Source organism: Bison bison, unplaced genomic scaffold (assembly GCF_000754665.1).
Source record: "Bison bison bison isolate TAMUID 2011002044 unplaced genomic scaffold, Bison_UMD1.0 scf7180017864283, whole genome shotgun sequence".
In the NCBI taxonomy this organism is placed as follows: Eukaryota; Metazoa; Chordata; class Mammalia; order Artiodactyla; family Bovidae; genus Bison; species Bison bison.
In genome coordinates, this window is record NW_011494855.1 from 3,359,076 (window position 1) to 3,384,464 (window position 25,389).

Sequence of the window (25,389 nt, forward strand, 5' to 3'; positions counted from 1 at the left end):
AGACATAATACTATATTTTTCTGTTTCTTTTCTAGCTTTTCTGTTTTCACTGTTAATGATTTCACAGACTTGTCTCCTTTCTGCCTTTTCCACCAGTTTACTCCAGTGTCCCCAGCAGTTCCTGAATTCTTGAAAACTCCTACTGCAGATCAGCCCCCGCCACGGTCCACAGCACCCGTCCTCCCCCCAAGCACTACATCCTCAGCGAAGCCTGGGCCAGCACTGGTGAAGGTAGGTACCCTACATGCGTGCAACCCTCAGCAACGTCACCTTCAACTGTGGTCTCTAGCCCTGAGCACGGAGGACAGAGGCTATGTCCAGAGCCTGCCTTTTAGTCAAGCCTTGAAAACAAAACCTCAGAAGGACTGGCTCACCCCAGCTTTCATAACTGAAACCTCCACCTTTAACAAATGACCTCTCGTTTGATGGTCACAGAAGAACAGAATAAAATTCAGTCTGTATAAAACGACTGCAGCAGCGCAGAAAGAGTTTAGAAATCATTTTATCAACAGTTCCCAATTCAGCTTCCACCCAGGCCAGTAAGATGAAACTCATGGGGAAGAAACAAAGAGAGAGACTTTAGCACTTGGGATTCATGAGTCTCACACACAGATGTCTGTAATGGTAATGTGATTTCAAACGTCTATACACAAGGTCAAATTCAGCAGTATTGGAGATATATTATGTGACAGGTTAAAGGTTTTCAAGAAGAAAATACCTTTTTTTTGTTTGTTTGTTTAGTAGATTTGGCCTGATACAGCTTGGTTTGTTCTTCAGAGAAGCTGCAGATTTATGGCACTGTTCCCTGCATTTTACTTGGTCAAAATAGTTTTTTAATGTGGATTTAGAACTGCTAGATAAAGGAGGGGGAGTTATAACCTGAGGAATAGTTTAATCATTTCAGATGTGGCTTTTGCCAAAACGAGCAGAACATAGATCCCAAACTTTTAGAACTAAAAAAGGACCTCGGAGAGCTAGCTTAGCCTTTCAGCACCTTTCAGGTGAGGATACCAAGGCCCAAAGAAAGGAGGCTATAACAAGGTCAGGACCCTGTCTCTGAATCCCTGTCTGGCCTTCGTCCTTCCCTCTCACTTAGCTGCAGTGCTCCTCCTTGGAGGCAGTTAGCCTGGGTGTGTTCCTCACTCCCCTCTGTCCCCAGGACCTGTTTGTCCTTGGTCTTCCTGGAGAGAAGGCTCTTGCTACTCCAGGCTGGTTCCTCTGTGTGGCCAGGTGTCCGTGCCTTCAGGGCACAGATCAGTGTATTTCACCCTATTCCATCACTTAGTATCGGAGCCACAAATTCCAGAGTGTCTGTGCAACTGAGCCAATAAAATCAGCTCTTGCATCCTTGTCCCACAACCCCCATTGTGTCTTTGTACCTAAAGCATCTCAGAAACAGTTTCCTATACCTTGTTTTGTGTTCTTGTGGACCATTCTTTAAAAAGATGAATCTATCTTACAATATGAATATTAAAAAGTAGAAAGTGATCTGATAACTTATAAATGAAGGAGATGAAAACCCAGAAGAGACATCTGATTCTTAACCATAAGACAGGGTCTCACACCCCATTTTTCAAAATAAAAATGTAATGTTTTGGAAAAAAAGTTTTAAATTCATGTTCATATCACTCAGCATTTTTTGTGTGTATTTGCCATGGAAATTGGTAGCTTTATATTCTGCTTTATTCTCAGTTAGAAGCACTTTTCTGCTTTTATATATTCATCATAGATTTTAATGATCACAAAATATTTACAGAATATAAAAGATTTAAGTTATATTTGTGATTAAGTGAAATATACTTAATCATTTCCCTATTGTATGTTTAGTGTGAAGCCTGTTTTTTCACAAGGAGATAATAATATGTAAGCAGTAGGCAGTGTCTACACAGGACCCAAAGTAAATGTTTGTTGAACTTGCATAGATGATGCAGAACTGAGCATCTTGCCCTTAGTCTAAGGGAACAACGCAGCAGAAGTTCTTAGGAGCACACGAATGTTCTCACAGCTCCTGAAATGTGTTTAGTATATTGCTTTCCAGAGAGGCAATCCCGATTTTCAAGGTGCGTTACTTTTTCTTTTCAAATCAGATATACACACAGTAGAATAGACTGCTTTCTCTTAAAATGTTCTTTTTCTCGAAAATAGCAAAGCCATCCCAAGAATCCAAACGACAAACACCGCAGCAAAAAGTGCAAAGACCCCAAGCCCCGGGTGAAGAAGCTGAAGTACCACCAGTACATCCCGCCAGATCAGAAGGGGGAGAGGAGTGAGCCGCACATGGACTCCAACTACGCCCGGCTGCTCCAGCAGCAGCAGCTCTTCCTGCAGCTGCAGATCCTCAGCCAGCAGCAGCAGCACTACAACTACCAGACCATCCTGCCCGCGCCACTCAAGTACGGCTTCGTAAACTGGGTTCACTGTGGTTTTTGTGAGCAGCCCTTAGTGTCTGAAGATGGGATGCTATGATTTATTTGTGCTCAGCGATTGTTTTCATTCTGTTGTCATCGAAGCTCATAGTGTCAGAAGCCACATAGTGAGAAAAGTCTGCATTCCAGTTCACTTTTTGTCCTCTATAACAGGTTCTGAACTTTTCAAGTTAGAAACAACTTTTCACAGTTACTCATCCAGGAAAGATTTGCCTGTTTATTTACTTGAATATTAGATGCTATGAGAAAAGCAAAAGAAGTGTAAACCTGGTATAAGCACTTTAAATTAAAAAAGACAGTTGAGCATAAATGCTGGAGCGGTCAAGAAAAGTTTTATGGAAAAGGCAGGAGGGAAAGGGCCTGAAACTTGGGAAGGACCCTTCCAAACCAAGAGGAATGGTCTGAGTACAAATACAGAGGACGTTAGAGCAAACAATGCCTGTTTATATTGCATGATGAGAAAAATGGCCTGAGTAACATATATGACTAATTTTTAAAGCAGAAGGCAGATTTGAGCAGAGCCAATGTCTAGAGAAACGTGAAGTTGGGAAGACTTTTTTGGGGCGGAAGACTTTAATCTTGATATGGTGGATGTTTCAGAAGACCATGGTGACAAGGTAAAATCAAAATGCAAGAAGGAACAGTCTGATGCCAGTGTTGGAGGGGAGTCTGCAAGTAGGAAAGCCAGTTAGAAGCTTGGCAATAAAGCAGATACAAGAATAAGAAGGGACACTGAGAATGGGAAGGAAGGAGCAGGTGGCAGGCGTCCCAAAAGACGATAAAAGGTCTCAGTGACCAACAACTATGAAGAAGGAACATGTGCCCAAAGTTTGAGCCCAAGCAGGAAGGACAGAGGGAGTGAGTCCTGATAGTTTCTGAAACTGAATTCTCACAGCAGGACACCCACAACTAATTTTGATTATGTACTAGAGGAAATCACTGGTTACACATCCTCAGAACACTGTTCTGGAAAACAGATAAAAATACAGAGTCTCTGTCCTTCATTTCATTCACTTTTCAGGAAAAAGGAAGTATTTAAAGTCAACTGGAGAAAATAAACTCTAGAAAAAGATCCAAAATCTCATGACAAGGAAAAAATTATACTCTGATCCAACCACTCAATTTATGATCATGTGATCTGTAGAAGCCTATGTTTTCTACACGTAGGCTAAGCCTTCCTCCATGGAGAGCCCATAATTTCTAGGAGTAGAAAAGGATTAAGGCTTACTAAAAAGCTTCTCTGTAAGAAATAGTCTCCTCATATGCTAAGAATTATCAATTCACTTTTTTCTTTGAAGACCCAAATATCTTGAGGAAGATTAGACCTATTAGTCATTCAGACCTTCCTGTGAAGTGCTTAAATCTGAAACATCAGGGCAACAGAGATGAAGGAAGAAAAGAGTGTTTGTAGCATGTTTTTATTTTAAGAGGAGGCAGGCCCGAGAGAGCTGTTGACATTGGAAGGGACCCAGGGAAGGCCAGAGAACTGGACGAGCATCAAAGACAAAGCACTGCTGCTTTACAGCTTCATCCAGGCCTGGGGAGGCGGCCCCCGGCCTGCCACCGCGGGACCCCATGAGGGAGGAGGACAGCAGGGGTGCTCTCGGTGCCCCAGCCGAGTGCTCAGCAGCACCCTCCTCACAGCGACTCTCAGAGGGGCCGACAGGACTGCCCCCAAGCCCTGATGAGGGAACTGGTAACTGAGGAGCCAGTAAAAGGGGGTGTCTAGCCATGAAATAATCCTTTCTGTAATGTAAGAAATTGTGTGGGGCCAGCTTTGCAGATGGGAAGAAAACATCTGGCTGGGGTTGGGGGGGCACCCAAATGCGAAAGTTCTTTGTCTTTCTATGAAGGCTTTAGTTCCCTCCTCCTCAAACACTCCTGCCACTGAAGTCACCAAGCCACCTGCCCCAAGAAAGCGTCATCCAAAAAGACCCAAGAACTCAGAGGAGGAAGGAGCTGTCATTTCTGTGTTTATTTCACCGGATGGAAATGGAACACCAGTTTTGTTTAATCTCCAGATCCTAAGAATGGAGATGTTTTCAAACACATTGTTTCCTTTTACCAAAATTCAGTATAAGAAACCAAATGTGGGAGTTGTGTAGGGCCCACAGTGGTGGAACTTTACTGATAACAAAGCCCTTTGGTATCTTGGGAGGAGCAGGAGCCTGGAGACATGGGGCTTTAGTTCCCACATGGCCACTTACTGACAGAAGGGAAGGGTCCCAGCAGGTGTCTGGACCTCAAGATCCTCAACTACGCAGTGATTACGTTCATCAGGTATCCACCCTCCTCCTCTCTCTTTTTCCCCTCTGTTGATTTGGGAAAAAAATAAACCAATTTATTTTTGTTGTTTTAAAAACTGAATTAAACACTATACTGTTAATCATATTAATGAGTATTATAGAATCTCAGCATGAATAAAATAATTAATTTAAACCATGGGGACTTCCCCAGTGGTCCAGTGATTAAGAATCCACCTGCCAGGCAGGGGACGCAGGTTCAATCCCTGTGTGGGAACTGAGATCTCGCATGCCGTGGGGCAGCTAGCCTGCGCGCCACTACTACTGAGCCCTCTTGCTTTAGAGCCTGTGCTCTGCAACAAGAAAGTACCCCAGTGAGGAGCCCCCACTTCAACTGGAGGAAGCACATGTGCATCAGTGAAGACCCAGCACAGCCAAAGATACATTAATTTTTAAAAATTTAAATTATGCATTCTCAAGGAGAAGATATCATTCACAAAGGAGCAAAAGTTGGAAGCATTTTACAGTTTTTATGTAATAAAGCACAGACCTATGTACATGAATGAGAATATAGTACATCTATGGTATTAAAATTTCAGAGAGAGTGATTAGAAAAATTATCTAGAGAGCTTTTCTGGGGGAGAGTAATGAACATAAGGCTGAGAAACAGTGATTAAAATGATTTCATAATTTGAAAATACGGTTTTTAAAAGTTGACTCTTAGAAAGAATAGTGATATATTTTTAAATATTTGTCATTTCATCCAAACTTCAAAATACTTCATATCAAATACTTCAAGTACTTAATTTCATCATAATTCAGGCAGGTTTAAAAAGCCTCAGATGCAAGTCAAGAGTTAGCTGTTGACAAGGCCAGCAGTGGCTTCAAACACAGGCTTCTTAGAAACTTATTTGAGAAAGTTCATCCAGCCATGGACCTCACCCCAGAGGCACCGTCACCTCAGATCCCTGTTTCAGGACATGGAATTCAACATCTTTTCGGTACCAAGCTTCAGTACCAAAGCTTATACTGACAGTTAAGCCTGAGGCTGCAATGGAATTGGTTGTAGAGCGTCAGTGACCACATGCACCTTTCTCTAATGAGTATCAACCAACCAGAAAAGAAAATGCCATTGTTGCCAAGCGTATCACAGCCAGAAGGCATTGGAAGGACCTGGCTTCAACATGAAAAGTTTAGGGGAATTATTATGAAAGTATAACAGATTCACCAACACTTTTTAAATAAGCTTTTAAAAATGTAGTATAAGTTAGAGAAGTCCATAAATTATAAGTGAAAACCAATGCCAAAGTGCACTGCTACATCAAGAAGAGGAACACTGTCAGCTCCATTGTCATTGGCTCACATCCCCCCTTAGTGACTTCCCTGATTGGAATCCATGGATTAGTTTTGCTCAACGTGTTTGTGAGTCATATCTTTATTCGTGCAAACAGCAGCAGTTAATTCTTATTCTTGCTACTTCATGGTTCATCCACCCAGCATCCTCTTGATGGGACAGCTGGTTGCTTCCAGCTGGGCCTCTGATGAATTATGCCATAGTAAATCTCCTAAGCTGCATCTCTTGGTTCACATACGTGTGGCTTTGTCAGGTGTTGATCTAGAAATGGAGTTGTTGGATCAGATGGGTATGGTGTTTCTTTAGTAGATACTATGAAACTGTTCTCCAAAACAGTCGTACTAACTCTGCTTCTCCCAGTTGTGTATGCGGGCTGCGGTTGTTCCCAGTACTCGGTGGTGTCAGTCTTGCATGTTACAGCAGCAGCTCTGCTGGGTGTGCAGTGCTGTTTTGCTGTGGTTTTCATTTTCCTCATACCTGATGAGGTTAAGCATTCGTTCATATATTTATTGACCATTTGTGCTGTGTTTGTTCACGATTTTCCCATTAGGTTTTTCTTTTTCTTACTGTCAATAATTTGCAAGACTTCTGTGTGTATTCTAGATGAGGCATTTGTCAGAAGTATGTTATGACAAACATCTTCTCCTGGGGCTTGGTTTTTAACCCTGAGTGCTTTTTCTGTCCTAAGAAATCTTTGCTTATCAAAAGCTATGAAGATACTAGGCTAAGTTTTCTTCTCAAAGTTTGTTTTCCAGTTCACATTTAGGTTTTGGGATGGTGTGAGGCTAGGGGCTGATCAAGAGCCCTGTTCTTCTCCTGTGACTGACTATCCAGTTTGGCCCGTTACCACTGATGGAAGGACCACCCTTTCCCACCACACTGCCGTGTCACCTTTGTCCTTGTATGCAGCATCTGTGTCTGGATTTTCTGATCTCTCCCATTTGTTGTCCTGTCCTTGCATCAGCAGCATCTTCGTAACTGGCTCTGTAATAAATTTTGCTGTCTGGTAGTATGATGCTTCCAGCTTTGCTTTTCTTCTTTAAAGATGCCGTGGCCGGTTTTGGTCCTTTGCATTTCTATATAAAGCTCTGAATCATCTTCTAAATTTTTACCAAGCAGACAGACAAAACCTGCAGGGATTTTGAATGGGGTCTAATTTGACTGACATCTCTTCCATATTGAGTCAGCCAACCCATGACCGGGTAGTTTTCTCTTTGTAAGTTCACAGATTGTTAACAGGAGCAATGTCAACCCCAGAAATCATTTTATTAGAAAATCTGATTTTCTTTTTCTTTTGAAGGCCACTCAATGACAAGAACAACAACAGTGGGAATCCAGCTTTGAACACTACCACATCTAACACACCAAGACAGAATACACCTGCTCCTGTGAGAAAGCCAGGACCTCTGCCATCGAGCTTGGATGATCTAAAGGTGATCATTGCAAGTGGGGTTTATTCACCTGTAAGAACCACAAAACTGTAAACTATGCCAGATCTGTCCAGCAGATGTAGGCAGTTTCTAATAGGCCTTCAACTCTACCAGCACGAGGATAACCATTACAGAAGTACTTTCTTTTTACATCCATTAAGTTTCCTTTAAAATGACCAGTAATAAATTTCCATTTATTGAGCAGATGCCATGAGCAAGCACCTTCATCCCTGCTTGTTGTGAAGTTTGGGAGAAGAGGAAGATGTAACAGTTAAGAACACCATCTCCAGGACCCTCTTTACTGGGTTCCACCCCTACGCAGCCTTCTGTTATCTATGATAGCTTGGACCAGTGACATACCCTCTCTCCCCATCTGTAAAACGGGAATAATAATACCTACACCTCATGTGAAGGTTAACTGAAAGAGTAAAGTACTTCTGGCACTGTCTGGCCCATGGCAGTTACACAGTAAATGTAACTGTTATCATTTCTGGTAGTAAATCTTTTGAGGTAGCAAAGGAATTAGCCTCTAATAACCCTTGCTTTGTCACTGGCCTTTCAGGTCCTTTATGTCTATAATTCTGTGTTTTTGTGTGTTTAAAAAAAAAACAAACTGTCACACTTAACACGCAGTCATACAGAGCTGTCTGACAGATGTAGGCACCTTTTCCAGCACTCAGGTGTGCTATAGATTTGTCAGAAGGTCGTAACACCAAAAAAAGCGATCTGATTGATTTGTACTTCCAGGTATCGGAGCTGAAGACAGAGCTGAAGTTAAGGGGTCTCCCTGTGTCAGGCACCAAACTGGACCTCATTGAACGCCTAAAACCCTACCAGGAAGTGAACAGCAGCGGCCCTGCTGCCGGTGGCGTCACAGCCGTGCCCACACCCGCCGTCGTCCCCAGCAACCCCGAAGTCACCGTGGCCCTGCCAGTGACAACACGACAGAACTCTGTGACCAGCTCAGGCTCCACCTTCAAGGCAGAGCTGCCCCCCGCCAGCAGCAGCAGCGTGGCCCACGTGGACAGCGGTAGCTCCCCACTGCCCATCTCACCTGCACCTTCCGAACAGTCCAGCCTCAGTGCTGAGGACACGAGCATGGCTGATACGTTCACCGAGATCATGACCATGATGTCCCCATCGCAGTTCCTGTGCTCGTCGCCCCTGCGGGCAACCAGCACTGAGGACAGCCTCAGCCCCACCAGCAGCACACTGTCCACCCTGGAGCTGGACGCAGCCGAGAAGGACCGCAAGCTCCAGGAGAAGGAGAAGCAGATCGAGGAGCTGAAGCGGAAACTGGAGCAGGAGCAGAAGCTTGTGGAAGTTCTGAAGATGCAGCTGGAGGTGGAGAAGCGAGGGCAGCAGCAGCAGCGGCCCCTGGAGCCCCCGCCCCCGGCCAGCACCCCTGCCCCTTCGGTCTCCAAGGCCGACCAGACGCGGGGCCCCACTGCTTCCGCCACCAAGGACGAGGCCCCGCTCCCCGATGGCCCCGGCCCAGTGGCCGGCCAGTCCCTTGTTGCCAAAACGGCCATAGTGATCAAGCAAGAGGTGCCTGTGGCCCCGGCCGAGCCACCGAGCCTCGTCCCACAGTTTTACGTGAGTTCCCAGGGCCAGCCGCCCGCCGGGGTCGCTCAGCCGCAGGCTTTACTGACCACGCAAACTGCACAGCTGCTGCTCCCTGTGTCCATCCAGGGCTCCAGTGTGACCTCAGTGCAGCTCCCTGCAGGCAGCCTCCAGCTCCAGGTGTGAAGCATGTCTTCTAACTCCTTGCCTTACAGCCTGCCTGACCCAGAAACGGCTCGTGGTGAGCACAGACCCGAGCTGCTTCATACATGCATCCCAGTCAGGCTGCCAGGTGGCAGGAACCGCATGCATGTGTCGGGGGTTGTTCGCAGATGTGGACAGCTAGCACAGTTTTCAGAGTAAAATCAAACGGGTGCCTTTCCTTCCTGCTGCCTTTCACCCTTAATGAACACAGTGTCGCATGTGGAGACATGTTTGAATACCAGTGCCATTCTCATAATGATGGCAGTGACTGTCACTGGGTACTTCTTGGGTTCGAGGCACAGCACCAAGTATAACACTTTAGCTGGCATGCTTCATTTAATCTTCCCTTTCCCTAGAAGACCCAAGTGAGAAAGCCCCCGTCTAGAAAGGAAAGCGAGGCCCTGAAAGGTTGAATAGTTTGTCCAAGGTCAGAGCCGGCGGTCGAGGCCTTCTGACTGCAGGGCTCCTGCTCTCACGTCCACTCTCTGCCTCCTAAGTGTAGTTCCTGAAAGGCACCACTAAGGTGAAGATGCTGAAACTAAGGAGAATGTGAGCACAGACTCAGGAGTGAGCCTGGTATTGACAGAGGATAAAACACTGGTGAGCATGAAGTTTCCTTTGAGGCCAACCATTACCTGAAGCCATTGTGTGCAACTTGACTTTGGAAGGTTTTTTCAACAAAAGGTGGGCCGCAATCCACAGAAACCATCTGGAGTCCTGCTCCCCTACCCTGACCGCCCAGAGAGGAGCAGTCTTGTCCCCCACGCCAGGGTGAGAAGGCACGACCCAAGGGCCCTGGGTGTGTGCTGAAATTCTGGCTCCCCTGTTTAATCTTTAGAGTGTCTGTGAAACTGAAAGTCCGCTGTATAATATAGCTTTTCTAAGCATTCGTTTTCCTGTCCAAATCTTCCATGAGAGGTGATGTTTGAGGAAAAGGAATTGCGTTTTATTCTAGGCCTCTGAGTACCCAGCACATGGCTGGCTGTCCCCCTGGGGAGCATAGACGCTGCAGCTCAGAAGTAGGAACTTGGACAGTCTGGCCTCACAGATTTCCTTGCTGCTGCTAAAGTTACTACACCTGACCTATTATGTATGGAACTGCTGTCAGTTCTTTTGACTTTCCACAAACTTTCAGATGAAAATCTCAGCCACTTATGAAACAGTAAAAGCATGAAAGTAACTGGTCTGGTGTTTAACTCTCTGGTTTCAAGTTAGGGTTCAAATTTATGTACCAATGAATTGAAGTGTGTATAAACATTTTACCTTTTTTTTTTTCAGATGTGAGCCCCATGTGACCAGTTATTCCACATCTAAACTCTTCATTCTAACCTTGATTTGGACATTTGAGTTGGTTTTTCTTTCCTCCTAGACTCCACCACAAACAGGACTCCAGACGCAGCCTCAGATAGCAGCAGCCACCCTGTCCTCAGGCCTGGCCCAGGCGGCGCCTCAGAAGCAAGACGCCTTCCCAGCACGCACGCTCGGTCAGCCTCAGCAGGCCAGAAAGGTGGGTGACGCTGGCAGTGACAGACTCTATTACATATTACCATCCGCTCAGCATTTAGTGAGCATCTTTATAGGCGCCTCTTCCGTGGGGAGCTCCTGTTCTTTTCTGTGCTGCATCTCCCACCGGGTGAGCCTCAGGTCAGACGGCTTTAGGCTGCTATCTGAAAGATCACTCATCTTAGCAGTTAAGCTCCTCTTCCAAGTTTCCAAACTAGTTTTTCAATCTTCATATAAAGAATTTTCTACGGTTTTCAAGTTTCTTTTCAAAATAATCATTTTGTAGGGGAAAAGTGTCCTGGGAAAAGATATTTGAAGATGAAAAAGACTGTTTTTGAAATGTTTATCTTGAGCAAGATCTTTACATATTTTTAAGAGTCTGCCTTCTCAGACAGTAAGAGCCAGGCAGCCTATGTGTGGCTGCCATTCTAGCTCACCACTTCCTCTGTGCTGTGCCTTATGCAGGACTCTTGAGTATTGGTTCCCCATCTTTAAAGTGATGCCGCTGACCTAGGCCTCTGTCCTCTACAGGAATTCTCCAAGAGTTCTGCTGAACAGTCCCAAGTGTCACCCAGACTCCCTCTTATCCAGTAGGGGGAGCTATGTGCACATCTCCTTGCCAGAAAAATATTAAGTCCTCGAAAATAGGTCTTACTATTTTAAACCTGGAGAATGATTAGTCTCTGAGTTTTAATCTTTAGCATAAAAGAGCCTAGATAATTAGGTGTACCTGTGATGTGCCCAGAGTGCTGTGGACTCTCTGGGCTAAGTCAACCGGAGGAACAGACGGAAGTGACCTCTTGGGACAGCGACTGTCACGTTAACACACCTGCTCTCTTGGAATATCCTCTGAGGAGTGCAGTGAGCAAGGAGTTACTCAAATAACAGTCTAATGCAGTGAGAAGCTTAGCAAATGTTCAGATGGTAGGACTGAAGTTTTCTTTTAAGGAAGAGATAGAAAAAGAGTATACAGACAGATAAGAAAGTATAGCTATAGACCTCATCACCCAGAAAAGCTGTACTATTTAGAAGGATACACACTCACACAAGTGGATTCTTTACAGTCTGCGCCACTAGGGAAGCCCCAAGAAATACAAATATAGAGGGTAAGTTTTTCTCTCTCAGAACACCAATAGTATAAAGTGTACTTATGAGCAAACCAGTTGTTCTGTGAGATACAGCTACAAAATAACATTTTAGCCATACATTTGCAAAAGGCCCTAAAACCTTTGGCTCTTGATGAGGAGTTAAACAACAAACTTCGTAATTCCACAGGAAGAAATTCTCACCTCTGCCTAACTGAGCAGAAGACAGCTGCTCAGAAGGGGGCAGACTTTAAATGGGGCTTTGCAGTGATTTGGAGAAATGTTCAAGAATTGTGGAAAACTGACTGTGGCCTCTCAGTTAGGAAGGAAAGGGGGCCTGGTAGCAAGAAGGGCGGGCCACCAGCCAAAGATTAGATTTTGCCCAAGGGCAGGAGAGCCAGTGAGTGTAGGAGGGACACGATGGCGGGCACGTGTGCATGTGTGTGTGGAGACTCGTCGTCGAGGTGGGTTGACAGGCAGGGAGGCGCAGCTGGACCACAGAGGCAGTTTTCTAGTGATGGACAGTGAGGACCTGGATCAGGACAGCAGACCACAGGGCCCAGCCCAGGAGGCGTGTCTGAGATGTGTGAGCGCTGAGGGCGGAAAGCAGAGCAGACTGATGGCTCCATTTACCTCCATTAAGTGTCAAAGGCAAAACCAACAATTACTTTCCCTCAGAGGCTGGGGGCAGTGGGAAAAGGGGGAAGGTTTAATTTGGAACATATTAAATTCAAGATGTTCCAAATGGATGTGTGTAAATGTGACAAGTGTGGCTTTGGCACCTGGGAGCATGATTGGAAGAGAGAGGTGGGCCTGGTGGTTATGAGCTAAAGAGCCACGAGAGGAGATGAGGAAAATCCGACCCACAACACGCTGCCGTCCAAGACGGACCACAGATGCTGAGGGACCGGGGCCGGTGGGCCGCATCCAGCCCACCTCTGTCTGTGAACAAGCTGTGCTGCGCCCCTCCCCATTTGATGTGTCATCCAGGCTGCATTTGGGCCGCAGGCCAGGGCAAAGCAGTTATGATGGGGGCCACACAGCCCCCCAAACCCTAAACTGTACATTTTGTGGCTTACACAGAAAAGATTTGCTAAGCCTTGTTCTAAAACACGGTTTTCTTTATAAGGTAAAGCAAAAGGACAAACGGACGAACAAATATTTATTCATGACAGGTTTTCACCAGCTCGGCATCCAGTACAGTTCTGCCCTATCAGAGACCACCTGCTCCAGCGGTGCAGCAGCCCTTTATCAACAAGGCGAACAACAGCGTCCTTCAGCCCCGAAGCACCCCGCTGCCCTCCCTGCAGAACGGCCCCAGCCCTCCCAACAAGGTAACCCAGCCCCCTGGGCAGCGACAGTGCGCGCAGGGCACAGGTTCATCCAGAGTCCAGGCCTTCGGGCCTGTACGGGTGAGCGTCGGCATTAACGGGGTGGCAGGGTGAGGGGGGAGACCAAAGTCCTGGGGTGCACTTACTCCGGGGCAGCTTAGCGGTCAGCACAGTGAAGGTGGCCCCGTCCGCCGGCACCCCCAGTCGGGGACAGACTACTGCCCAAGCCCAGCTAACTGGTTCCTCCTCTGTCTGCCGCAGCCCGGCTCGCCCCCTCCGCCCCAGCAGTTTGTGGTCCAGCACTCTCTGTTTGGGAATCCAGTCCCCAAGACGAAAGACCCTCCCCGCTATGAGGAAGCCATCAAGCAGACGCGCAGCGCCCAGTCTTCCCTTCCAGAGGTGAGGAGGCCAGGCTCCATCGTGGTAGGTCCTCCTGAGCTTGAAGCCCTGGTCTAGATGGCCTTGCCTCCCAAGAGACACAAGTTTCATGACTGGGAGCCTTGCTTGCCTTTTAAATGCTATTTGAAATCAAAATATCATTCACATCGAAGACTCCCAAGGGTTTTCAGCAGCCACATAACCTGCAGTTCCCACTTACTCAGTTTCGGTGTTTGTCTTTAACTTCCCCTCAGAGCCAGAGGAGGGTCATGTGAAGGATAGATGTGTATATGTGTGACCAGGGCATGTGTGTTATACAGATCCCTTTCCTAAAGCCACCATCGGTCAGGCCAGCATCAAACTGACCCCCTCCCAGCTGGATGGCCTTCTAGAGCACCCAGCACCTGCATCCACTCTGTCCCTCGTCACCACTCCCTCACCTCCAGCAGGCCAGCCCACATGAGCAGCTCTGCTCGTGTATTGAGCAGACGCACTTTAGAAGGACAGAGGCCCTCCTGGCCTACCATATCTATCCCAGAGATGGGAAAAGGCAGAGTTCTTGTCTGTAAAAAGCATCTGGCCTCAGGTGGGTGCCCGATGACAACGGCCGCATCAGACCTTACCCTGAACACGCCTGGGCTTACTGCCTGTCTCAGCTTAAAACTCAACTCACTGTCAAGGAAGAACCCCGGCCTCATAAGAGGCTGCAGCGAATGGACCTGATGCCACTGCGTGGATGCTGACGGTGAACGAGGAGGTGTGCGGATCAGAGCTAGACTGTCTGCTCACACAGCCACAGCAGACGCGCCTGCAGGGTCATGCCACTCTCCTTGCCCCCACAGTCCATGTGCGACTCCGTGGGGCCTTCACGTATGGTTGAGGGTGTGTGGGGCCGAGGGTTCAGCATTCTCCAGCAAGCAGCAGCCACGCCACGGCCACCTTGACCTACTTGGTTGCCCCAGCGAGTAGCTGCAGACACTGCTCAGCACCAGCAACAGGGCCCACTTTGGCACACTCACAGACGGCGAGCAGGGTGCCCAGGGCAGACTGCTGACTCGAGGAAGCAGTTTCCAGTGCTTCTTCATATCCACTTAGTACCAAAGGAAGATAACTTTTCTAGTTGTAAGATGTTCCTCTAGTTCCAGACTCAGCAGGGGCGTTTATTTATGAGGAGAAAGCTGAGTTTCAGAACTCAGTTTAGATATCACAAGAAGACTTGAAACAAATGACGCTGGACTAGACTGTGATCCCCTCAGTCCATCCAGAAGGAGCATGTTTTCAAGAAAATCCTTCCAAACCTGTTCTCACATACGGGTTGCTACATACCATTTAGTTGATCAATGTAACAACACAGACTCATCCTCACACCTTAACCTAAGAGCTGATTTTAATCCCTGCCCTCTGTCTGTCTCTGGCTCATGCATACAGACTAAGGGAGTCAGGTTCTGTTTGGATGAGTAGCTATCTCATTCCTCTCTATACACCACTGAGCATTAAACTAGGGATTATGAGGTTTTTAAAATACATTTACTTAGACTTCCAATTCCACTACTTAGGGCCTTACTTGGGCCCTACCAGTTCAGTTTCCCACAAATAAGAGCTATAAAGCCTGGTCATAGTAAAGTCACTGAAGAGTGAACAGGTAGAGTCATATCCCCAGGAAAAGTCTGCACTGAGAGGGAGTTCCATGGCATGAGTGCTCCGTTTTTGCTGTTTTTATTCTGGGGTCAAGCTAAGTGGTGAGGTTACTGGTAGAAAAACCACAGCCTTTATGCCTTGGGAATCCAGAAGACTGGTTCTTCCCCTTCTGGGTTGCTCTCAACTGAGACAGGAGATCCCCAAATTCTGTCTGCCCACATCTCTGGGTCACCCCTAAACCACACAGGCATGGACTAGAGTCATAGCACATCAGCTAAAGACAGAAGATCTGACCTGAGATTGGATCTTCTGCCCAACAAACATTTTGTGGTTCAGGTCCAACCCGAGTTAACTGCCTACTAAAATAAAAGAAACCTCATCTGAGAAAAATAACAGAATACAGTCTCTACAACTTGGTATCCATGACAGCCATTCACAACACGGCAATATACAAAGAATCAGGAAAATGTGACCTTTTCTCAAAGGAAAAAGGCAATCAGCTAAGACTAATAACACCCAGCTGATTTGAGTCACAGAATTTGCACAACTATTATAACTATCCTCAATAATACAAAAGAGAATTTACTTGTAGGAAAAAAAGAGAAAGAATGTTAAGAAGATATAGAAAAGATTTTTTTAATGAAATGGAAATTCTAAAACTAAAAATTACAGAGTCTGAAATGAAAAAAATCATAGATTGTCTTAGCAGAATGGAGGTGGCAGATGTTTAAAAAAAAAAAAAAGTGAACTTGAAGAAAAATTAGTAGAACTTGTCAAGTCTGGATAACGGAAAAAAAGATTAAGGAAAAGGTGAGCAGAGTCTCAGAGACCTATTATTTCATATCAAACAGTCTAACATGGCTATGGATGGTAGTCCCAGGAGAGGACAGAAAGAATGAGGCAGGTAAATATTTTAAGAAATACTGATCAGATTTTTTATGAATATGATGAAAAAAAGTTTATAGCTTTAGGATGCTCAATAAACACCAGCAGGATAAATAGATGGCCTAGTCATATCATAGTGAAATTACTGAAAGCCAGATTTAAAGAGAAGATCTTGAAAGCATCAAGGGCACAGTAATACAATATACACAGGTAACAACTGCTCTTGACCCTTGAACACCACAAGTGTGAACCACACAGATCCATTATATACAGATTTATTTCAATAAATGCATAGTACAGCACTGCACAATCTGTGGTTGGCTGGAGCCACGGGTATGGAGAGCCAACTGTAACAACGTGGATTTTCAGCTGCTCAAGGGAGGAGGGCAGTTCGCCTGACCGCTGTGTTGTTCAGGGGTCAGCTGTATTTGATTTACAGTGGACTTTCCATCAGAAACCATGGAAGCATGAAAAGAATGGAGCAACATCTTTAAAGTTCTTGGGCGGAGGGGTGGGGGAGCCGGAGAACACTGTCAACATGGCATTCTCTGTCAAGTAGAAATATCCTTCAGTTCGCTTTCCTTCTTATTGCAGACCAGGAAAAATTAAGAATTCATCACTACAAAACCTGTATTATAAGATTTTACACTAACTTGAGGGGGTTATAAAATATATAGCTATAATACTTAAAAATAACTAATAAAAGATGGAGGAAATCAATGATCTTTATGTTTACTGGGGTTTTATATTTTATATGAAATGGTACATTAAGTAGCCTATGGAAAATTAAGGGTATATATTGTATATCTACAGTAACAACTTAATTATTGCTTTTTAAAAATAGAAAAATTAAGCTAGAATTCCAAAAGATCAATATTTTTAAAGGCCAGGCAAAGAGGAACAAGAAACAGGACAAATATTATAGAAACAAACACTAAAATGATAAACCCAAACGTAACCATATCAATGATTGCGTAAAACATACTAGTAGAATAAATAATTGTTAAAATGCAGGAATTATCAGAATAGGTGGAAAACTAGACCCAAATGCATGTTGTGTACTTGGACTTAGTGACTTGCTTCTAACAAATGGAACTGGCAGGAAAGATGGTGTGTGGCTTCTGAAACTGGGTCATAAAGCCACCCAGCTTGCGCTGTCTTAGATCTCTGGCTGTGGAGAGAGCCAGCTCTCATACCGCATGGACAGTCCAGCAGCACCCTGCAGAGGCCCACGTAAAGAGAACCTGAGGCCTCCCGTCAACAACCTTGTCCTCACGAAGTCAGTCACCTTTACAAGGACATTCTTCAGCCGTGAGATGGCTGTACCCTGGCCAGAATATTGACTACAGCACCATGTAAGAACCCACACTAGAACTACCCACCTAAACCACTCCTAAATTCCTGACCCTTAGAAACTTAGTGTTTTAAGCCACTAAGTTTTTTGCACCGATGTAATACTGCAGTAGATAATACTACATGCACACATAAGGGGCATACTTTAAATACAAAGACAAAGGTTGAAAGAAATAATTGGAAAAAGATACCATGCAAACAGTATGCATAAGAAGTCCTGGCCAGAGACTGGGACAGACATTTCACCATAGAAGATACACAGATGGCAGATAAGCACATGAAAAGACGCTCAGCATCCTTGGTCATCAGGGAAGTGCACGTTGAAACAAGGCAGCGCCACTACTCACTGTCAGGCGTCCACCATGACTGCCCACACCAAGTGTTGCCGAGAACGGAGAACAAGTAGAAACATCCATTGCTGTGGAAATGTAAAACAACATCATTTTGAAAAACGGCCATCTCTTAGAAAGTTGAACATACACCTATTCTATGATTCTGGCATTCTACTCCTCAGTATTTACCCAAGAGAAAAAAGAAAACGTGTCTATACAAAGATTTGTACACAAATGTTCACAGCAATTTTATTTGTAATAGCCAAAGAGTGCCGACAGTCCAAACAAACTGACATTTCCATACAGTGGGATACTCTCAGCAATAAACAGGAACGAACTTTTCCTGCTGTACTCTACAACATGGATAAATCTCAAATTCATTATGTCAAGTGAAAGAAGCCGCCGCTACCCCTCTGCCAAAAAGCACAAACTGTATGACTCCATTGATATGAAACTCTAGGAGATTAAACTCTTCTGTGTTCAAGGAGAGCAGATCATTGGGTTGTCTGGGGCTGATAGGAGTATTGCAAAAGGGCATGAGGAAACTTCGGGGGAAATGGGTATGTTCACTACCTTGATTGAGTCGATAGTTTTGTGGATGTATACATATGTCAGAGCCTATCTAATTGTCTGCCTTATGTAAGTGTAGTTTATTGTGTGTCAGGTAACTCTCAATAAGGCTGGAAACCTTTAAACATATTTTTACATAAATGCAAATGAATGAAGACATTTTTAGAAGAAAGTGTTAGAAGCCTCTCAAAATGCAAACAGTGATAGAATGTAAGTGTATTCACCCCATTCTCGTTCTATTAACCAACCAGCTCTGCCACGCAGGGTGGGGCTTCATGTCTCAGGAGACCTCAGAATTTCAAAATTATCGAAGGATGGGTTAGACGGGATGTTCTGTAAGGTTGCTAGTGCTCCCAGTTGTCTAATGCTCCCAGGTTTGTACAAAAGAAAGCTAACATATATCTCCTTTGTTGTAGATTTCCAATGCACACAGTCAGCAGATGGACGACCTCTTTGACATCCTCATTAAAAGCGGAGGTAGGTCAAGGTCACGTGAGATCCCTAGAGAGTCATATCATGAGTCTATGGCAGTTTTCCTCTAGAGCCCACCACACATCTGCTAAGTACTGAGAAACATGTTATTCTGCTTCCACCTCACTTTATTCTTTTAAATCCATTCAATTTAGGCTATTAAGACAGAGCAGCCATTGTTTCAGTATAACACAGTAATGTAATAGATTTGACAATAGATGTATGCCTGTTGAAAAAGATAGGCCATCTCAAAAGACAGTAGAACCATATTTAAAAACCACATTGAAAAACTTCAAAACTTGCTCCAAGTGTGTATTGTTGTGATGGGATAAAAACATTCCAGTTTGTTATTTTGCAAAAACCAAGTTACCTTGAAACATGTAAAGTAGACGACCAGTCCCAGTTCAATGCATGAAGCAGGGCACTCAAAGCTGGTGCTCTGGGACAACCCAGAGGGATGGGATGGGGAACACTTGTGTGCCCATGGCTGATTCATGTCAGTGTATGGCAAAAACCACCATAATATTGTAAAGTAATTAGCCTCCAATTAAAATTAATAAAATTTTTTTAAAAACCAAGTTACCTAGCTTGGGCCCAAGTAGCTTTATTAAAATTCAAAGGCAAAGCACTTTCTACACATGATTGAACATCTTAGATTTTTTATAGTCTTGTCATCTTAAATAGGAATAAGGGAATGTTAGCCACAAAAAAAAAAGAAAAAAAATTCAAGGATCTCTCTGCCTAAACTTACATATATCTAAAAATAAGTATAAGTCATTGCACAAAGAGAAGATAAGTGCCCTAATGAATAGAAATGTTTAAATAGTACAAAATCACTGCTAATTATGAATTATTTTACACAGAGATTTCCCTCCCTATAAAAGAAGAACCTTCTCCTATCTCCAAAATGAGACCAGTGACAGCCAGCATCACCACAATGCCGGTCAGCACCGTGGTGTCCCGGCCACCACCCCAGGTCCAAATGGCACCACCCATATCCTTAGAACCTATGAGCAGTCTATCTACCAGCTTAGAGAACCAACTCGAAGCCTTCCTGGATGGAACCCTGCCTTCAGCTAATGAAATCGCTCCCCTGCAAAGCGGCAGCGAGGACAGAGAGCCCTTCTCCCTGATTGAGGACCTCCAGAACGACCTGCTGAGCCACTCAGGCGTGCTGGACCCCTCACACTCGCCCATGGAAACGGCCGAGGCCCAGTTTGCTGCAAGTACGCCCTGCCTGTCCCTTGACCTCTCTGACTCGAACTTGGACAACATGGAGTGGTTAGACATTACCATGCCCGGCACGTCATCGGGACTCACACCGCTCAGCGCCACCACTCCCAGCATGTTCTCTGCCGACTTCCTAGACCCACAGGACCTGCCGCTGCCATGGGACTAACAGCACAGATTTCTCGTCTCAGACTTTATGAGGTTTGAAGACAACGACGATGTTTCAAAAAGGTCAGATTTTAAAGACAGATCCAGAGTTGCATCATTGCAATTATAATATGTTGTCACAGAGGAATGGGATGGATGGTCAGAGGCTGGAAACCAAGTTGAAAACATTTCATTGCATCCAGCAGTGAATGCCTGTGATTTAATATAGCACAGAGCCTTCTGAAAAAAACACTACTCCAAGAAGACTCATCTGTTTCTCCAGATTTCAGTAAAGAACGAAAGGTACCTTTAGATTAAAAAAGCGAAGAATAAGGTATGCAGGGTGACAACATGAGGGCCTCTGGTCATCAGCTACAGTTAAACCTCTGTGGTCATTTTAAGACCTTAAATAAAAGGCAGACAGCTCCACTCAAAAAGAAAGGTGAGCGATCACTGCACAGGGTATCTCCTAGAAATGGCCTGAGCCCGGCCCAAGATGCAGCCAGGGTCAAGGGCAGTGGCCAGCACCAGCCAGTTCAGTGACAGCTTCCCACTGAAGACTTTTGGTTCCATTCAGAAACCAATGTAATTTTTGTGTGTGTTCTAGTTTATTTTGTGATTTGGGGGAATCTTACTTCGGATCTCCAGATTTAAATTGAAATGGGAGATCTTTCACCATTACCAGACAATGTCTACAAAATACTGTCATAAACAATCCACTCTAAGAAGTCCAGGTGTATTGATAACACTGAAAAGTCTATTAGCAGCCCTCCGGGTTGATTACATTGATTTTAATGTGTATATTAGACACTTGTATGTATGCTCTGACATTGTGATTTGTACAGCCTACATTGGAGTAAGGAATTGGATACCCAGTGGTCCTACTTGTTTTAATAACTCGAATATTTCTAGAGTACCTGAGCCACGTCTATTTCCGTATTTAAGGAATTGCTGACTAACTTTCAGGTAACCAGGTCCATCTCAAAGAACCAAGAAAAGGCTTTGGCATGAAATATCTTTCTGCGCTGGTAAGCTGCCAAGAGAAGGCAAGGCAGCAGTCTGTCATCCCCCAAGGGCATTCCCAGCACGGTTCAGGCGGCACAGTGGCACCAGGTCGGCCAGCAGACCCAGCCCTGGCCTTCTTCTTCTCGGTCACCAATCCCTGGTTACCGTTTTCCAGGCTTGTAACTGGATGTCATACCTGAGCTCTCACTGTATCATCAGGCTGAAGGTTGAGAAACTGGAGGTTTTATTAGTAGTTTTTTATATTGAAAAAGTCATATTTGTTGAGTAGGATAGTTTCAGAGTTTTCTAAAATGCCAACTGTCACAGGATTTCCAAAATTATTTCAGTCAATTGCTGGTCATTTAAGTATATGACAAAATATAAAATAACTGAAAAAAAAAAAAAAACCCACCCGAAATCTACTTATAAGTGTTGAGACTTTTACTAAATAAGAGCGTTGTGCTCTCACCTCACCTTGGGTAAACCGTAGTCAGGTTTTCTGTGGGTCGGTAAACGTTGAATGTTCCCACAGTGACGGGCAGCCTGACCCAGTACCTGGAAAGAGTCTGTGAGTCATTTCTAGGTTTTGTGTTTTGCCCAAGAACTGATCTGACTTTATATTTTTATCTCAGTTTGTGAATTTTACTCTGTAAGAAAAGTCCATTTTCCCAGTGTTCAGTTGCCCGGCACCCTGGAGCCCTCAGTGGAAAGCCCTCCCAACTGGAAAGTGCTTCTGGATGGTTCGGGCAGAGGTGGTCAGGCGCAGCGTGGTCTGTAGTAGGTATTTTGGGTGCTGAGAGATTGGTCATCCAACAGGTGGGAAATCGTAACCATTGAGCAGAGCACCACCTTCTGACCAAGCCCAGCGAGATGGTCAGCATCCTGGGCGTGAGTAGGTTCCTCTCAGAAGGCCCGTCTCCAGGGCTGGGCTACTGACTCGGGAATGTGCTTTTCTTAGGGGGGGTCTGGGCCCTGAGTTTTTGTCCAGGGCTTGTCTGGCCCACACTTAGACTCTGAGCATCGTATTCATTTAGATTGAAATATGTTATTAAATTAGCAGCAGATATCAGTGGGACTGTAGGAAGCAACTGAACAGCTAGTGGTATTGGCTCTTGTTGACTTAACTTTCTATCTCTGTCATCCTGCACTGTGTATATAGATTGTTCTTTAGCCCTCAGCTCCCCTTATTGCTTTGCTGAGATAGGTTTGAAACATGCCACAGGAAGGTTGCTCTCCAAAAACACACACTGCAGTGCACAGAATGCCATCTTATATATAGCCTGCTCTCTCCTGACGATGACTCGCTGAAGCGCCCACTTCAACTTCACGCAGCAGCATCTCCCCTGAAGGCAGCAAGGAGTGTCCAGTTACTGACGCTCGCGGCTGCCGCCTGCCCTCCCGTCCTGGCGCGTGTGTAGTTGGGGGGAGGGGGTGGTACTGTTGTGTACCACCCTGCAAAGTACCATACTGCCCAGCAGACAGCCACCTTCTAGAAACATTATCTCACGTCCAGTCTTATTTCCTAAATACTCCTGAAACACAGTAGTATCGAGCTTACCCTACTAGTGTATATAGGTGCCAGGTCACGTCATTAAGGATGGGAGGAACAGAAAGTTACATCGAAGATGCTGCAGAGCCTTGGCAAGTCCAGGCATATGTGGTCATCTTGTACATTTCAGCAAAGCATGTACTAGAAAATCTCATAGGACACTGCGTGCTTCACGTCCTAGTGTTTTTCCTGAAATGTGCAATCTACTGTATAGTATCTGCCACGTATTTGTACATAGATGCAGTCTGAGTTCATGCAACTTCGTGCTCAGATACTGTTTGTGTTTGTTTTATATGAATATTTTTATGGCACTAAAGAGATCTTATTTAAATTTCCTTTTTGCAAAAACTTCACGGTTCTGTGATCCATGGATGTGCATTATCAGAATTGTGGTGAAGGCAACATGGTGTGGTCCCCCAGCTGCCGCCCATAGAGGCGCCGTCATGAGCTGTGAGGTCAGTGGACGCCAAGTGACAGCTGATGAGGAGTGTGTCACCTATTTGGTCACCAAAGCTGACTCAGGCTTCCTCCACCCCAGATCATTCTAGCCATACAAGCTTTCTCCAAAGTCCCTTTCAGGATCCCAGGCTGAAACTGGCCACCACAGCTGGCAAAAGAGCTGTCCGCGCCAGGGCCGGACCGTCTCGTTACTGTCCACAGCCAGCCTGCGGCTGGGTTCACACCCCTCACTCACACGCATGTCCAGGCGCGTCTGGTGGCTCCCGCCCTGAGTCAGCTGGAGGGTGTGCAGCGGCACCAGGGGCTGTCTCGAGAACTTCCCAGAGACCGACTGTCAGCATCCATCAGCAGAGCCACCGGGCCACACAGCTAGGCCCACAAGAAGCGCCCCACAGGCCACCACCCGTCACCGCAAACGTCAGTCCTGACCGCTGCCACCAGGCAAAGTGACCCCCACCTGGAGGCCACACAGTCAGCCCACACTCTCAGAGAACACTAACTGGAAGGTCAGGGTCACCAGGAAGCGGCTCACACGTGCGGACGTGTGTATCTGGAGAGCAGCCTCACTGCGTTTCCGCTCATCTTGTACGTGGTTTCGGTCAAAACTGGAAAATGACAGCTCAGATGTAGTCATTCTTCTTCTCGGTTCAAACCTTTGATAACTTGCTCCTTCAGTGACCTTTCCGGGCTGCGTTTTTATCCGTGAAGTGGCCGCATGGCAATAAGCCGGCCTCCGGCTGTCCCCGTTCGCCCTTTCTCGCAGTATTTGAGGAAATGCATCATTACAAAGGGTCTCTACCTGAACTCTCAGATTCGAGGCCTGTAATTCCAAAAGCTGCACATGTTTACAAACGAGCTCGTCCCCTCCACGCAAACATGTTGCTCCGTGAATCACATCAGAAAATGTCACGGCCCTGTGATAACAGGGTGGCAATCTCAGACCTGCAAGGTGCTGTCTGGAATCAAACACATCATGTCATTGGCGATCTCGACGCAGCTGTCATGTTTTAACAGAGCTCTGTGCCAACCACTAAGACAAAGCTTTAACCAAGTTCTAGAATCACCGAGACTCGTAACGATTACCTCTCCACATCATGCTGTAAGGAAACTTGCTGGCTTAGGAGGAGGAAGCATTTAGGAAAGGGTTTAGTTGCTACCAAAAGTACTTAACCTCGAGTAACTACTAGTAATGCAAACTTGCTTTAAAGGAACCAAAGGCATTGCCAAGTATTTGCCAAAAGAAGGCACTTTTTATTTAAAATTTGAGACTAATGAGCTCTCAAAAATCAGTCCCAAAAAGGTATTATCCATTTAAGGTTATAATTTTCACAAAGATGTAGATATTCCTCTACTGTTTTCATGTAAAATAGTATAGATTTGTTTTGTTGGGTTAAGAATAATACATATTTAGCAGTAATACAGAGTTTTTTCCTTTCTACATACAAATTCATTTTCTTGTTTTCTTGCTTGCAATAGAAATGCAATGAGATAGGTGTTTCTCTTCTTATTTTCATTGTCACATTATGTCTTAGCATCTCACTCTATGAAAAACAAGGAGAAAGATACCAATCTACAGAGCCCTGCTTATCAAAGCACTAGTTTAATAAACAAAAAATGATGGCAATCGGGGGTCCATTCATGTATTGCCTTTATGTTGTTTTTTAAAAGAAAAACCATGATGCCTTTGTATTTGCTGTTTGCACCCCTGAAATCAATTCCGTATCATGTTTGAATGCCATACATTTTGCACATGTGCTGTACATAGGTAATGCGTACTGTATTTTTATATGTGTGCACATTTATCATCTGATCTTCTGTACATAGTGGCCGTATTGGAGCTGATCGGGAAATGTTTGATATCTCAGCAATTTTGCATTTTTGTGTCTCAAATAAAAAAAACAACATTTTGATTTACTATGACTCTCGCTGTGCAGAGGAAAGACCACGTGCTGTGGGTCACGGGAGCTGCAGGGTGGGGGCAGGGGGCCAGGAGGAGACCCCTTGTCCAGAACAAGCTTTACAGCCAAGTCACCAGACACGACCAGCGGGCTTGCGGAGGCAGCCTCCGTGAATCACACATGCGGTGCACCCTTGCCCCAGGTCCAAACAAGCAGGGAGCGGCTGAACTCGACCATAACAAGACTTACACCAAAAACATGTCCATTCTCCCACAGGCATGAGGAAATCCCAAGTGAGGGCTCTGGCAAAAGCCTTGGTGCCCAGGGATGAATGC

General features: G+C 45.3%; 1 protein-coding gene across 5 annotated transcripts in view; it reads left to right on the forward strand.

Moving 5' to 3' along the window:
* The window catches only part of MKL2 (MKL/myocardin-like 2), a 230,959-nt gene extending 205,888 nt beyond the window's left edge, over positions 1-25,071 (forward strand). For 4 of the 5 annotated variants that reach the window (XM_010849432.1, XM_010849431.1, XM_010849430.1 and 1 more), the window contains 9 exons: positions 97-231; positions 2,146-2,393; positions 7,324-7,456; positions 8,201-9,196; positions 10,590-10,727; positions 12,984-13,142; positions 13,401-13,538; positions 18,712-18,772; positions 19,630-25,071. In XM_010849432.1, coding sequence (XP_010847734.1) covers positions 97-231; positions 2,146-2,393; positions 7,324-7,456; positions 8,201-9,196; positions 10,590-10,727; positions 12,984-13,142; positions 13,401-13,538; positions 18,712-18,772; positions 19,630-20,165 — 2,544 coding nt within the window. In that variant the 3' untranslated portion in view covers positions 20,166-25,071. The remainder of the gene's footprint in view (positions 1-96; positions 232-2,145; positions 2,394-7,323; positions 7,457-8,200; positions 9,197-10,589; positions 10,728-12,983; positions 13,143-13,400; positions 13,539-18,711; positions 18,773-19,629) is intronic. The other variant, XM_010849434.1, reaches the window with a different exon arrangement.
* The last annotated feature ends 318 nt before the right edge of the window (positions 25,072-25,389 follow it).